At 46.0% G+C, this 15,565-nt stretch overlaps 1 protein-coding gene across 1 annotated transcript in view; it reads left to right on the top strand.

Annotated features, from left to right (window-relative positions):
* Plg (plasminogen) overlaps positions 1-15,565 on the top strand; it is a 40,274-nt gene that overhangs the window by 2,409 nt on the left and 22,300 nt on the right. Inside the window, exons 2-8 of the mRNA XM_006978024.4 lie at positions 852-987; positions 3,703-3,809; positions 7,887-8,001; positions 9,726-9,865; positions 11,402-11,522; positions 13,028-13,146; positions 15,344-15,506. Of these exons, the coding sequence (XP_006978086.2) occupies positions 852-987; positions 3,703-3,809; positions 7,887-8,001; positions 9,726-9,865; positions 11,402-11,522; positions 13,028-13,146; positions 15,344-15,506 (901 nt within the window). The remainder of the gene's footprint in view (positions 1-851; positions 988-3,702; positions 3,810-7,886; positions 8,002-9,725; positions 9,866-11,401; positions 11,523-13,027; positions 13,147-15,343; positions 15,507-15,565) is intronic.

Genomic DNA, 15,565 nt, shown 5'->3' with positions numbered 1-15,565 from the left:
CATTTCACACACAAATCAGAGGCAGGCCATACACAGTAACACACCCTTGTAATCCAGTACTTGGGAGGCTGAAGCAGGAGGATTGCCTTGAGTCCCAGGCCAGCTAGGGCTACATAGAAAGACTTTGTCTCAAAGAAAAAAGAGAAGTCAATTATTTGTACCAGGTGCTACTTTTTAAAAAATAATTTAAATAACTTCCTCTGAAATGCCAGATACTTTTTTTTTTTTTTTTGGTTTTTCGAGACAGGGTTTCTCTGTGTAACTTTGCACCTTTCCTGGATCTCACTCTGTAGCCCAGGCTCACTCTGTAGCTTGAACTCACAGAGATCCACCTGCCTCTGCCTCCCGAGTGCTGGGATTAAAGGCGTGTGCCACCACCACCCAGCTCAGATACTTTCATCAAGAAAAAAATCATATTTTATTGGGAAGCATACATCACTGGCAATCAGGCAGCAGCTTCCACATGCCACTCTCACTCTGGGAAGACCAAATGAAAACCAAATTGCCACTGATGGCACCCTACTGGCTTATCACAGGGCAAACAATGGTGAGCCATATCGTTTATTCTTTATTTCAAGTTTCATCTTCATACAGCTAGAGAGGTGGCTACATGGACCTCATTTACTAATCTGTCATTTACTAATCTGTCAGTCTAGCTGTTCTTTCAATACATTGCAACCTACTGGAATAAAAATTATTATTATTATAACTACATTAAATTAATTTAATTTAAACAATAAATAAGCCACGAGACACGCACATGCATGTGTTTGTACACACATAAACAGCCATGATTATAAACAATGCTGTCGTCTGACTTACTCAGTCGTCTTCTTATCTTTTCCTTTCAGGCCAAGGGGACTCCCTGGATGGCTATGTAAGCACACAAGGCGCTTCACTGTTCAGCCTCACCAGGAAGCAGGTCGAGGCAGGGAGCATAGGGGAATGCACAGCTAAATGCGAAGAGGAAACCGAATTCGTCTGCAGGTATCCGCAGTGCGTCTGTCTCCAGCAGAACTCTGGCTGCCCAAGACTCTTCCGAGGAAAATAACTCTATCCATCCATTTACTAACAAAAGCAGAATTCAGGAGGGAAACCGGGGCTGGCGGGACGGCTCAGTGGGCCAAAGTCTTGGTCTCCATAATCCTAAGGACTGGACTTTCATCCCCAGAGCCCACATAAAGGTGGAAAGAGTGCCACAAAGTTGTCCCCTGAGCTCCACATACATGCTGCGGTACAAGTATGTCTGTACTCACACATTATACACATACTACTAATAATCTAAAAAATCAAAATGAAAAGAAATTTAAAAACAAAACCGAGGAAAGTGGGTGGGGGTGGAGAGATGGCTCAGCAGTTTTTAAGAACACTGGTTGCTCTTCCAGAAGACCTGGGTTCAATTCCCAGCACCCACATGGCAGCTCACAACTGCCTGTAACTTCAGTTCTAGGGAATCTGACACCTTCACACCAATGCACATAAAATAAAGTTAAATAAATTATTTTTTTAAGAAATGAAGAAAGAGGAATTTATAGGCCTAGAGTTTGCTTATGACATTTAAGGCTCACAGTAACAAGATCTGATTAAAATTTTGTTTTGTTTTCCAAGACAGGGTTTCTTTGTGCCTTTCCTGGAACTCACTCTGTAGACCAGGCTAACCTGGAACTCACAGAGATCCGCCTGCCTCTGCCTCCCGAGTGCTGGGATTAAAGGCGTGCGCCACCACCGCCCGGCTCTGATTAAAGTTTATTAGTGTTCCATTGAAAAGAAAACCCCTCAGAAGAGGCTACAGAGATAGCTCAGTAAAATGCTTGCCTTGCAAACATAAGGACCTGGGTTTGAGTCCCAGCACACATGTAAATCAACAGGAAGTGACTGTCATCTTAGCACTGTAGATCCCTGCAGCACATTGGCCACCCAATCTATCTAACGAGGGAGCTCCAGGTTCAGTGAGAGACCCTGCACAAAAATACAATGGAGAGATGGAGGAGGATGCTTGATGCTGACATCGGGCCTACAGAAAGAGATAGATAGATAGATAGATAGATAGATAGATAGATAGATAGATAGATAGATAGATAGATAGATAGATGGATGGATGGATGGATAGATAGATAGATAGATGGATGGATGGAGGGAGGGAGGGAAGGAGGGAGGAAGGGAGGGAGGGAGGGAGGGAAGGGGGGAGACAGAACAAGAATACAGAAACAGACCAGAGGAGCAAAAAAATCATAACTACACAATCTGGTATATTTGTATTTATGCAATAATCAAAGGAACCACTAACCATGTTAAAAGAATAAGACAGCTATCCTGAGGCATTGCTTAGTGTAAAATCAATGCGTGTTCTGTAGTGGTTCAGAGGAAAACACTGTAAGGAGTTGAGAAAGTGTCACCAGGGTCAGGGAGAGGCTGGAGGTGAGCTGGGGTCCGGGCAGAGGGATTTTGACAAGGCTGTGGGAAGGTGGAGAGATACTCTAGACAGGGAGAGAGGCACAGCGCTGGCCTGTGAGAGGATCACAAGACCAACTTGATTCAAGCAAATTCTTCAGGCAGGGGATCAGGCTGAAAGGTGGCTGCCTTTGGCGCTGAATGCCAAGCTGAGCCTGTATGGCAGGATCACATAGGGGAAGAGAAGTAGGAAGCTTCACTTATTTTCTATGGCTGTACCAGAATTCCAAGACTAGGCAATTGATGAAAGAAAGAAGTTTGTCAAATGCATGGTTCTGGAGGCTGAAGTTAAAGCCAGGCAGCTGTACCCATCAAGGGCCTGGTGGTCAGTGGGAACACGGCAGAAAACCAGGAGAGCAGGCAGATGCAATGCAGAGGGCAGGAGCCACACTGTGCTTATCAAGAGGGGTGTAAACATCTGGGTCCCTCAGGGGTGAGTTCTCAGTACCAGGAGGATCGAGCCTTCCTTTCAGGATCTGTGAGTCCTTCCTCACTCCATCAGCTCCTAAAGGCCTCATCACCTCTCAGCACCGTTACAGTGAAGACCAAACATCACTCTGAACTTGGCTGGGATCAAACCACCGGAGGGGTGGGGGAGGAGGGGTGGACAGAGAGGCAAAACTGGACAGGGAAATTACAGAAGCCCGATAGGCAGACCATCTCAGGAAAGGACTCAACACGGAATCACTTCTTCCCACCACAAAACGAATCCCTGTCACTTGGGAAAGAAAGCGGAGCAGTCAGACATGGTGGCATATTCCTGGGGTAGGAGGATTGGAAGCTGGCCTGGGCTAGACACAGAAATATCGGGCCCAGTAGGTACTCTGTCTCAAAAAGAAAGGAGAAAGGAAAGGAGAGAGAGAGAAGAGAAGAGAAGAGAAGAGAAGAGAAGAGAAGAGAAGAGAAGAGAGAGAGAGAGAGAGAGAGAGAGAGAGAGAGAGAGAGAGAGAGAGAGAGAGAGAGAAAGAAAGAGAGGACAGACGGGGAAATAAGGAAGAAAGAGGTGAAGAGAGCCTGCAGTGATTGAAACAGGTTGGCAAGGGAGAGTGTGGAAGTTTAAGAACAGGAGAGCGACTGCCATGCTGAAGTCCTTACCCTTAGGATGGTGTCACACATATACTGCCACAAGGGGCAGCTGACAAGGGGCGGCCATTCTGAGCTCTGGGGTCCAGCAAGAGATGCACTCACTAGTGTCTTCCTCGGTAATTAATGCACTCGCTAGTGTAATTAAGGCATCCATCTCTCCCGCAGGTCATTCCAGTACCACAGCAAAGAGCAGCAATGTGTGATCATGGCCGAGAACAGCAAGGCTTCCCCCATCATCCGCATGAGAGATGTCATCTTATTTGAAAAGAGAGGTATGTCCATGTCCCTCCTTCCCCTCCCCATTTTCTCTTCTGTCCCCAATTTATGACCCCAGAGAGCATCACACAGACCCTGAGTTCTGAGATAGAACAGGATTTAGTATTTGACCAATAATGTCAATGTGAACCTGTTTCTTCACATCCAAGGACTTGGTTTACAAAATCATTTCTGTCTGTGGCCTGAGAAATAAGAAGCTTGGTTTTGTTTGGAAGGGGAGACACAGAGTCTAAATGCTCCTTATGATCTTGGCTTCTACTTCTATAGGACGACTGTCCCCTTGGGCTCCCACATGTAAACTATGCCCTTGGCACAATAGACACTGATATTTTCAATCCTCAGTAACATTTAGGGATGCACAAAACTCCTTGCTTCTATTTGACTTTCCACTTCCTTTGTTCAGGGGCTATCTTTCCCTCACTTTGTCTACATTTTGAAGATGCATAAAAGTTGTGATTTCTTTTCCAGTTTGCTTTGCAACAAGCCAGAAATCTCATGGTTTAGAGCCTGGAGTGGCCTGGACTCCAATGGAGTGTCTTTTTAGGAAGGCAGAAGTGTTATTAAATGTATATAACTATATACTTTATGCCGTTTAAAAAGCTTCTCCTATGCTCTGCCACTGGTTAGGTAGTGCAATAGGACCACTGATGGAAACAGTTTAGCTCTCCAGATATTTTGTATCAGGAGTGCTGAAGGGTATGAGATATATCTGATTTCCTGCACTTTTGATAATGTTTTGCATTACAAAGCCACAGTGGTAAACTCTTCCTTTAGGTTGGGATTATTCCCCCAACTAGCCCACCTTCCTAGATTTAATGAGAGGCGTCCCTGGTACCCCTTCTTCGCCTCCGTGTGTCTTTAATTCTTGAGATTAAAGTGTCAACTGAATTTAAACCTCATCAAGGGAAGACTTAGCTCTTACACAGTGAGGAAAGGCTAGGATAAATAGGCTTGCCTACCAGTGCCTAGGTTTTTATGAAGAGGGGATGGAGCAGGATGCTTTCTACGGACTGCTAACATTTAAATGTGACACTTGTAAATCGTTAACCAGGAGGACAGGAGGGTTGCATCGCAAGGCTGAAGTCTGAAGTTTGAAGGCTGGTTTTGCTTGTTTTCAGTGGGTCAAAAGGTTAGATCCACCATGCCGGGTACAAACAAACAAGGGAGAGGAAGAGTCGGAGGCAGTCAGTCTGGGGTCCTGGTTTCTCTACTGTGAATCTGGACTGGTTGCTAATGCATCAGCTGGGATTTTGCTAGGGTCCATCGCTGTCAGGTGACGTTATACCAGCTGCGTTGGCATTCTCTCCACTGCCAACCCTAGAGTCAAGCTGCCAGTGTGGCTGGCAAACACTTCTGCAGTCACTGGTCCTTTGGATGTAGCTGTACATGTGACCGCTAAGAAATGGACCTTCCTAGCTTAAAACCATTCCGGGTATAATTTTACATATTTATAGGGTACATTGTAATAATTCAGAGAGAGAGAGAGAGAGAGAGAGAGAGAGAGAGAGAGAGAGAGAGAGAGAGAGAGAGGTTACAATTGCATCTCCTCAAACATACAATAATTTCAAAATTTTCTCTTTTAGCTCTCTTAAAAATAGAATAAACCATTTTGAGGTCTCTTTACCCTGCTGTGATAAAGGGCTGTTTTTCAGTCTTTCCTGGCCCTGGGCCTCCCTTGCTCGGCATACTTCAAGTTTATACCTTTGATGTGTGGGGTACCACTCCTGTTGTGAAGCATACCAATGATGCTGCAGTGCGCCTCTTGTTTACAGTGTTATGAAGTTGTTGGTTTGCTAGAAATACTTCCTGGAGGTCGATGAATCCGAAACCAGGCCTTAGTGGGGAATCAAGGCACAAATACACAGGGAACACTATAGTGTGCTTTCACTGAAAATCCAAGCTGGCTTGTGATGTAGAGCGGAGACCTTTTGCTTGGCATGTGGGGCCCCATTAGGGACTCTCTGCAGTGGGCTCCAGTGTGCCCCTGATTTTTGCAGTCCTGGCAACACACTCATTCTGCAACGTCTTTAGGTTTTTATGACTTTCCCCTAAGCTCACGAGGTCAGTTCTATGAGTGCGTTGTCCTCATTAACTCTGATAGCAATTTTAAAAGGATTTAACTCTTTTACAGCCTTAAAAGTGTTCATTTTGGGACTGAGGAGATGGTTCAGTCTGTAAAATGCCCGCAGCCCAAGCCTAAGGGCCTGAGTTCAGATCTCCAGAACTCACATAAAATGCTGGCAGTGGTGTGTGTCTGTAACTCTGGTGCCAGCAGGAAGGCCGAGACAGTTACACTGACCAGCTGGTGTAGCCAAATCAATGAGCTTCAGGGTTACTGAGAAAATCTGGTAGAGGGGGATCCAGACACCTGTTGTCAACCTCTGGCTTCCAGATGCACCCACATATACACATGCAACCCCACCTCATTCTAAAATACAACACACATACAACACACACACACATAAAAAGGTATTCAACTGGCTGGTGGTGGAGGCACTTGCCTTTGATCTCGGCACTCAAGAGGCAAAGGCAGGCGGATCTCTGTGAGTTCAAGGCCAGCCTGGTCTACATGGAGAGTTCAAGGCTATCCCTAATGCTACATAGTGAAACTCTGTCACAAACAGACAAACCAAAAGGTACTTAACTTGTTTTAAAAAAAAATGAAATATGAACAGTGTTCTTTCCACATTCATGCCTCAGCTTTGATTATAACAAAGCATCACCAAATGAGATAATTGGACATGACATACAAACGATGCCTGGGACCCTTACGACTGTTTGGTGGGGACAGAAGTAGCTACACACTAGAAAGGGCCCTTAGGGAGCTGACCTGTCACCTGTGAACCACAGAAGCATCTGACTGTGTTTCAGAGATAGGATGGGACCCATGGGACAGCTGGGGATCTGGGTAAGTGGAGGCTGGTTGGGAGTGTTTTTCATAAACATTTTGATTGTCCTGCTCGGTTCTTTATATATTGAGAGTTATACAAAAACAAAATGCACAGACTGGTTGGACTCTCTTGGGCCTCCGAATAGCCTGCTCTCTTCCCTGCCTGGAACCCCCCTTCTCTTTCTGATGCTCTGCTCATCATTATGCCCCTTCACGTGATCCTACGAAGTTAGCTCATTTCAAACTGTTTCTCCGAATTCCTCTTGTCAGTCTCCCAACTCCACTAGGATTTATGCTCCAAGAGAGTGGTCTGTGCCTGTTTGGTGTTCTCCTGTGGTCCAGCCCTGGCATAGATTAGGCACAGAGAGCCCAAGGAAAGAACTTTTGAATAAACGTATCTGTTCTGGTTTCATTCTGATGCTGCGGTAAAACCCTCTGCTCAGAGCAATGTAGGGCAGCTAAGAGTTTTTTGTTTTTTGTTGTTGTTTTTTTTTTTAACTCACAATTAATTCTAGGTCACAGTCCATCACTGAGGGGAGGTCAAGGCAAGAACTCAAGCAGCTGGTCGTATCACATCCATAATCAAGAGCAGAGATAGAATATGTTTATCCTTGCTTACTCACTGCCTATGCCCAGCCAGCGTTCTTCACTCTAACAGAGTTCAGGGACAAACTCGGTTCACATTCAGGGTAGGTCTTCCCACCTCATTTAACTCAATTAAGAGACCCTCCCATGGGGCTGGAGAGATGGCTCAGTGGTTAAGAAGAACACTGGCTGCTCTTCCAGAGGATTCTAATTCAATTCCCAGCACTCACATGGCAGCTCACAATGGTCTGTAACTCCAGTTCCAGGGGATCTGACACACTCACACCAATACACATAAAATTAAATAGATTATTTAAAAAAAAAAAAGAAATCCTCTCACAGACACACCCACAAGCCAATCTGATCTAGACAATTCCTCAATTAACACTCTTCCCAGAAGGTTCTAGGTGTGTCAAGGCAACAGTCAGACCTATCACAGGGTCAATGTCAAACAGCATTTACAGCAGTCCTTCATCGGGTCCACCTTTCAGAGGAGGAAGACAGGCTAGGGTAGAGGTCTCTCCTGTGGTGGGACTGTGCCGGGCACAGCTACATCCCCAGGTTGTTTGTTTAGACTTGGAACCACCGTCTCTTTCAGTGTATCTGTCGGAATGTAAGACTGGCATTGGGAAGAGCTACAGAGGAACCATGTCCAAGACGAAGAATGGTGTTACCTGTCAAAAGTGGGCCTCCACGTCCCCCCACGTACCCAAGTAAGCCCTTTTCACTCTTCATACCCTGCTCTTCCATGCTGGTGCTCATGGATGTATTTATAAGGATTCTATTGTTTCTAAGTCAAGCCTGAATGTTGAGTGTGAGCAGAGAGAGAACCGTTTGGTGCAGAACAGCTGAACTCTTCACAGTGCCAAAGCAGAAAGAGATTGCTTTCCATTCATCTTGTTCTATTATATCGCAGAAGTCCCAAGACATAGGAGGAGACATGTTAAAAGAAGCATACAACTGAATTCGAGGCTGTCCTAGTTTTCATTCTGTTGTTGTGATAAAAAATATTGTGGCAAAAAAGTAATTCATGGGGGAAGGGATTTTATTTTAGATGACAATTACAGATTACAGTCCACCATTATAGGGAAGTCACAGTAGCAAAAGCTTGAAGCGGCTAGTCACATCACTTCCACAGTCAAGAACAGGGAAATAAATGCAGGCAGGCTTGGTGCTCAGCTTCCTCTGTCTACTTATACCGTCCAGGATCTCCTGCCTAGGGAATGGCACTGCCCATTGTGGGCTGCATTGTCCCATATCAACTAATGTAAGAAGACAATACCCCCAGTCACACACACACACAGTTATCTAGAGATTTTTCTCCTGGAGACTCTTTTCTCAGGTTAATCTAGTTCATATCAAGTTGACAATTAAACCAGCTATCACAGAGGCCGAGTATCAGAAAGTGAAGTTTAGAGATGGGAGTATTTCAGTCAGACATCAAGTTAGAGCTTGCATGACATGCCCACCTCAGCACGATGACCCAACAAGGACATAAAACACGAAAAACAAACAGAAAGTCTGCAGCTTGCTTGTTATTTCAGGGTCATTCTGTTTGTGTCCCCTGCCCCCCAGTGGAGCATTAGATGGCATTAAGTTCTCTGTGATGACTCCAGGGACCATGATCATAGTCCAGGCTTCTTTATGAGGCAGACAAGCTTCTAATCAGGAAGGAGTTCCCCGAAACAGGTCCACGGAGGAACCAGAAATCAAGCTTGCTTCCTTAGACCGCAAGTTCTTACATGTTTTATCTAGTTATCTTTGCAGTAACTCTCTAGAACAGAAGATGAGCTCAGCTTTCCCCCCAACCCCATCACCCAGGCTACATCAAAGAAAACTTGATCTGTGTGATCAGACAATAGACATCACAGTCTTCACCAGCCCCTTGCTGGTTAGTCAAGCCTAGACGCCATCTGCTTTGCTTATTTCTCCACACTCAGTTTTCCCAGCAGTAACATGGGGGTAATGACCCCTTTTTAGTAGGGTGTTTTTTTTTTTTTTCTTTCTCTCCACTAAGGGCAAGTGACAGAATGTAGAAGGAGGAGGTTTCAGTGGAATGCCTGGGGCAGAGTTCACACAAACAAAAGAATAATCATTGCCATAGATGCATGGGGAGAAAGACAACCAGAGAAAGGCTGGGCTTGGAATGAGCTAAGGATTCCACAGACATTTGAGGCCTTGGTATTCTACTGCCTACTCAGTCCACATGCTTTGACTAGACTTCTAAGGGTTAGCTGGCCAGAGGGCAATGATGGTAAGATGAGCTGTTTGACCGGAGCGTCCCATCCAGAGAGAAATCAAGATGTGACAACCCACAGCTAAAACATGTTTCGACGACTTACCGGAAGCCCTAGATAGGAAGCACAGCATCTCCTGCCTCGCTCACACATGCTGTTCCTGGGGACTCAGTCACCACAATCTGTTCCCACCCCTGTAGCTATTCTCCCAGGACGCACCCCAGGGAGGGACTGGAGGAGAACTACTGCAGGAACCCAGACAGCGATGAGCAGGGACCCTGGTGCTACACGACGGACCCAGACAAGAGATATGACTACTGTGACATCCCTGAATGTGAAGGTAGGTGTGGCTCCTACCTGCTTGTCACCTGGCATGTGCTATACAGAGACGTCATTTAAAGACTGATTCACGTTTTACATCATAGAATGGAGTAACGGACTCGCCTCTTGTAAAGAAGCCCAGTTCAGACCGTAGCCATCTTTATTAAAATGTTATCTCAACATGTGCACGTGTAGAGCCAGATCCAAAACATGGGTACAAATTTCTTTGGTTAAAACCCACAGGCAGTGTGAAACTCCGAACATGGTTGGAATTAAATAGCGAAATTAAACCCACAAAAATCAATGCAGTTCCAGCGCAGGAGAGCATTGATTTGGTGTGGGCGATCCTGCTGTCGGGTTTGAAGTTGGGCAACACACCCGATTCTGTGTCAGCCTGCTTGCATTCTAGTGGGCTAATCAGTTTCACAGAGAACTTCAAAGCCCAATGCTAACAGCATTAAGACATCAGACTGGAAAAATGTCTTCATTCCCTATTTCTAGGCGTGTTTATTAGAGCAAGAAAGAAGAGCCAAGTGGGGGCCATGAGGCAGTGTGGGCATGTTTCAGGTGCCAACCCGCATTTCTCATTCCTTTACCTATATGGACAGGGGAGCGCTTGTATTTGGATATGGATGGTCACAGGCCATTCGGCCTTTAAATCCCATGAACACGTGCTTTTTATATCAATTTCACAGCTGGTTTTTATGACCCCATAAAAATTCCAGTTATGTGTTATTCCTCCTCAACATGGAATTTTAACAAATCCAAGTCAAAGCCTTAGTTTTTAAATAAATTAGAGAGCAAAAAAAAAAAAAAGAAAGAAAAATATGATACACTCAGCCCACCCCCATCTGTCACGTTTCTCAGCAATACACAGACACTTGGGTGACTGAGGTGCATGGCATGTTCCAGTGAGGTCACTGGGGACAAACAGAAAGTCCATCAGAAACATTCCAAGATGGTTCCTATATATTTATCAGTCATCAAGTGATAAGAATAAATTCATAGAATTTTAAAAGATCATTCTAGGAATGATGATGTCCACTATTTAAAACTCAAAATGGGCCGGGCGGTGGTGGCGAACGCCTTTAATTCCAGCACTCGGGAGGCAGAGGCAGGTGGATCTCTGTGAGTTCAAGGCCAGCCTGGGCTATCAACTGAGTTCCAGGAAAGGCACAAAGCTACACAAGAGAAACCCTGTCTCGAAAAACCAAAAAAAAAAAACAACCTCAAAATGAAGAACGTACAGGCTTCTGAGAATGTGTGGCTTCTCCATGTGTGCCTCCAAGTTCAAGGATGTATGTGGCAGTTTCTGAATTTGACCATGGTCACCATAGTTAAGGGGCCACAGATCCAAATATGCCACCTCAGAAAGAGAGCAGGGCACTGACTGCATCAGGACATTCCGAGTCTTTTACTGCCGAGTGGTTAACAGAAGTCAAGTGTGGATGGGTGGCAGGGAGCATCGGAGACCTCTCTAGAGGGATTCTGTCCATGCTCCACTGGGCTTCATCTCAGCTTCTTTCTCTCTCCCTTCCCTCCCCACGTGGTACAGAGGAATGTATGCACTGCAGTGGAGAAAATTATGAGGGAAAAATCTCCAAGACCATGTCTGGACTTGACTGCCAGGCCTGGGACTCACAGAGCCCACACGCCCATGGATATATTCCTGCCAAGTAAGTCCTTGCAGTCAAGGCTGAGGCTCTGAAGACATGCACTGCTCTTCAGATGTTTCTGCTGGCTTCAGGAATGGAAGGCTGGGTGGCTTTGAGTTCCAAAGCTGGCATCCTCCCCCGTGGGCTGCATATGACATGTATGTTCTTACTTCTCATCACATGGGTGCTTGTTAGAAATGCAGCATCCCGCCGGGCGTTGGTGGCGCACGCCTTTAATCCCAGCACTGGGGAGGCAGAGGCAGGCGGATCTCTGTGAGTTCGAGGCCAGCCTGGGCTACCAAGTGAGCTCCAGGAAAGGCGCAAAGCTACACAGAGAAGCCCTGTCTCGAAAAACAAAAAAAAAAAAAAAAAAAAAAAAAAAAAAAAAAAAAAAAAAGAAATGCAGCATCCAAGGCCTCTGAATAGAATTTGGGTTATAACAGAATCCACAGCCAATTTGTGTTTCTATTAACACTGAGAAACACACTTAGCTTGTGTATTCCCCTTTCACTCCCTTCCTTTCCTTTTTTAGACCAGTTACAGTGTCAATTTCTGAATGTGATCTATGGGTGAATGAATATCAAGGGTCTTACAAATCCCTGATATTTTGTGTGTATTTACACTGAGTCAATTCTCAAAATTGACTATGAATTTAAGAACAGTGCCAAGGGCAGGGGGTCCCTGTTCCAGACAGCAATGATTGTTTTCAGAGCGAGCGCTTGCAAGGATTCAAGCTCACATTTTGCACAGGAAAACATCTCCCCACAGATGCCATGGTCTTCCCCCTCCCTCTGTGATGACACCAGTACTGTTAATAAGGACTCTAAGACTCAAGGTAATGTGGCTAAGCCACAGCTATCCTGTGGGCAATGACATCATAGAGTTTTTGCATCTCTCATGCCATTAGCTTAAAATACAGTTCCTGCCATTGCCTTTCAAAGGCAAGCATGGTAGTGTCTTCAAAGCGTGACTAAGTCAAGTCACCTGCAGAAGGCCAGAAGAGGGGGAATGAATTGATCATTGCTAGCTTTTTTCTTTGTCCTAAGCACTCAGTCTCAGAGAGGAACCAGGAACAGAGACAATCTCCCAGTTAAACCCCTGGGTCCCTGCCAAGGAGGTCTCCCTCACCTTGGATTCTCTAAGCTTCCTGTAGTGGGGCAGGAGCCTGGTAGACCAGTAGGACCAGGCATCAACTTCCCACCAGCACTACACCACTGTCTTCAGGTGGTGAGCACTTTATTCTTTGAAGATTGCTATTATTTGTAGCTAGATAACCAGAGTTTGCTTACTTTAAAATTTGGGATGGTTAGAAAGATACAGTCTCTCACCCTTTTCTGTAAGTCTTGAGCGTGGAAAATTCTAGAAATACAGTCCTTGGAAGACTGAGCCTATCTTTCTTCCTGGATTGCCAACAGAGGGCCACCTTCCTCTAATTGCAGGTTGCTAAATGGTTGCTTATTCTCAAAAATTCTTGTGCATGAATGTTCATTATTGCTATTAAAAAAAAATCCTGCTTGTCCACCCAGATTTCCAAGCAAGAACCTGAAGATGAATTACTGTCGCAATCCTGACGGGGAGCCTCGCCCCTGGTGCTTCACCACAGACCCCAACAAACGCTGGGAATACTGCGACATCCCCCGCTGCAGTAAGTTCGGTTCATACCCAATACACTGGGCGCCCCCTACTGTCCTGTTCTGGAAGTGTGTTGGTGCTGAGTGCAGGTCCTAAGGAGTGGCCCACAGATCTGCAGGATGCTGTTGTCCCCTTTCATCCGATTTATTAGCTAGTTAGGTAGCTGATAGGAGTACCCATTTGTTGATTTTTCCTCACTCAGAGACTTCTGCCTTTGGTAAATATTATCAGTTTTAAGACAAAACTCCAGCTCTAGCAGCCCTAACCGACGGGACTCAATACCCACTCTAAAGAAGCAGAAACGGTGAAAGACACACAAGCAGAAAAAGATGTCATCCATGTGGCCACATTGAGAAGTACAGATAAAGGGGTTCAGCGACGCCCAGTTCATCTGTAAGGGGTGGGCAGGAGCTCTGAGACTTTCTAGAAAGGGGAGAAACAAAGAAAGAGGGGCTTAGGGTTCACGTAGCTGATGGTGCAGGTGGTCTCGGTCACAGTGGGCTGTTGAGTATCATCTCAGCTCGGCTTCTGCTGGACAAGCTGTCTTCATCATCACTTGAGAGGTCTGGTTCCCAGGAGATGATGGTTCTCTGGGATGCACGCTCACCATCGTGTACAGCTGCCCTCACTCAGGGACAATCTGTCCCGAGAGGTTCAGAGTTTCTTAGGGGTAGTTTCACTCTTGTCATGATCCAGAGGCTCATGAGATTGTTCAGTAGGTAAAGTGCTTGCCCCACAAGTCTGATGGCCTGAGTTCAGTCTCTAGAACCCACATTAAACAACAACAACAACTACTGAGCATGGTGGTAGTAGTTTATAATCATAGTCCTGGGGAGGTGGAGGTAGGCAGAGGCAGGTATAGACAAGCCAATCCCTGGGTCTTGCTGACCAGCTGACCAGTCTAGCCTACTTGGTACTTCCAAGTAAAAGGCCCTGTCTCCAAAAAAGTGAAAATGTCTAGGAAATGACAGGGAAGTCATCTGGCCTCCACTTGCACCCCTGTGAACATCACACACACACACACACACACACACACACACACACACACACACACACACAGAGCTTTATTCATCAGCCCAGTCATTCCTCAAATCCAAGGTGACTATAGAACCAAGTGACCCAGGAAGAAAGAGTTAAAGAGGTAAAACTAGAGACAAAAGGACATGGCGTTAGTCGGGTCAGTTCCCTTCTTCATAATCACGCTCAAATGCAGGGTGATGCCTCTGCCACTCCAGTCTTCCCCGAGCTGAAGGGAGCCCGCCAGCACAGCTGTTTCATGAACTTCATGACCAGCCAGAGTTTGTTCCTAACTGCTGCTTTGTCAACACAGGTGTCTGTGAGAACCTAGATGTTTCAGACGTCTAACTTGGGGGTGCTCAGGGGAACTAGAGCTCATAAAAGTGACACATGGGGGAAGCTACTTCACACTGTTCCTTCTGGGATAACGGGAATGGAGAGTCTGAAACTGTAGAAAGACCATGAGCAAATGCTAGAGAAGAATGCGGGGACAGCCTCCCTCCTTGGCTGGGCCATCACTGAGAAGCAGAGATCCTCAGACAGTCTACCTCCTTATGCCAGTTTTTCCTTTTCTTTTGTCCTCTCAACAACATCTTAATTTCCGGTTGTACACTTTTCCTTAAAGATACTCAGTGAGTGTTGCTCTTCAGCATTTTTATTTTCTTGGCTATTGAGAGATGGGTGGTTACGTATCCAGCTTTCATGGTGGATTTCTGTTTGCCCTCTGTATTTCGAAGCTCTATTGTTAAGATGCACACGTATCAAAGACACTTACCTTTTCCCATGGGCTCGTTCTCAGTTGTGCGCCTGTCTGGGAGGTGGGTGCTGCTCAGTTGTGTTTACCCAGTGAATCACGTGTTCTTCATCAAAGGGCTCAGATCACTGGCATGTGCAAGGGCTTCATGTGGGGCGGGGAGAGGATTTAACACCGACCCTTGCCATGCTTGATGAACACAAAAGACCAGAGACAGAAGCGTCTGACTCAAGGGTCCATTTTTAGAGAAGCTGCCGATGAAATGGTCTTATAGATACAGATTCTACCAAACTGAAAACACTAAGCTGTTCCCAAGTGTAAAATCTCAGCAGGGGAGCCAGAGGGCACAGCTGGGCATCTTGCATCCGCCCTCCCATAACATCTGCTGGTGAGCTCCTCATAGAAAACCATTCATGACCAATCCTTTCCCCTCATCAAGCAACACCCCCTCCTCCTCCGGGTCCAACCTACCAATGTCTGAAGGGAAGAGGTGAGAACTACCGAGGGACCGTGGCTGTCACTGTGTCCGGGAAAACCTGTCAGCGCTGGAGTGAGCAGACTCCTCAGAAGCACAACAGGACACCAGAAAATTTCCCCTGCAAGTATGTCCCTCCCAACTCCTTCCCTACCCTGTCCCTGTGGGCTGTGAAGTCCATTGACT

The sequence above is a fragment of the Peromyscus maniculatus genome, chromosome 16 (assembly GCF_049852395.1).
Source record: "Peromyscus maniculatus bairdii isolate BWxNUB_F1_BW_parent chromosome 16, HU_Pman_BW_mat_3.1, whole genome shotgun sequence".
NCBI classification, from domain to species: Eukaryota; Metazoa; Chordata; class Mammalia; order Rodentia; family Cricetidae; genus Peromyscus; species Peromyscus maniculatus.
This window is presented reverse-complemented; position numbering and strand designations above follow the sequence as displayed.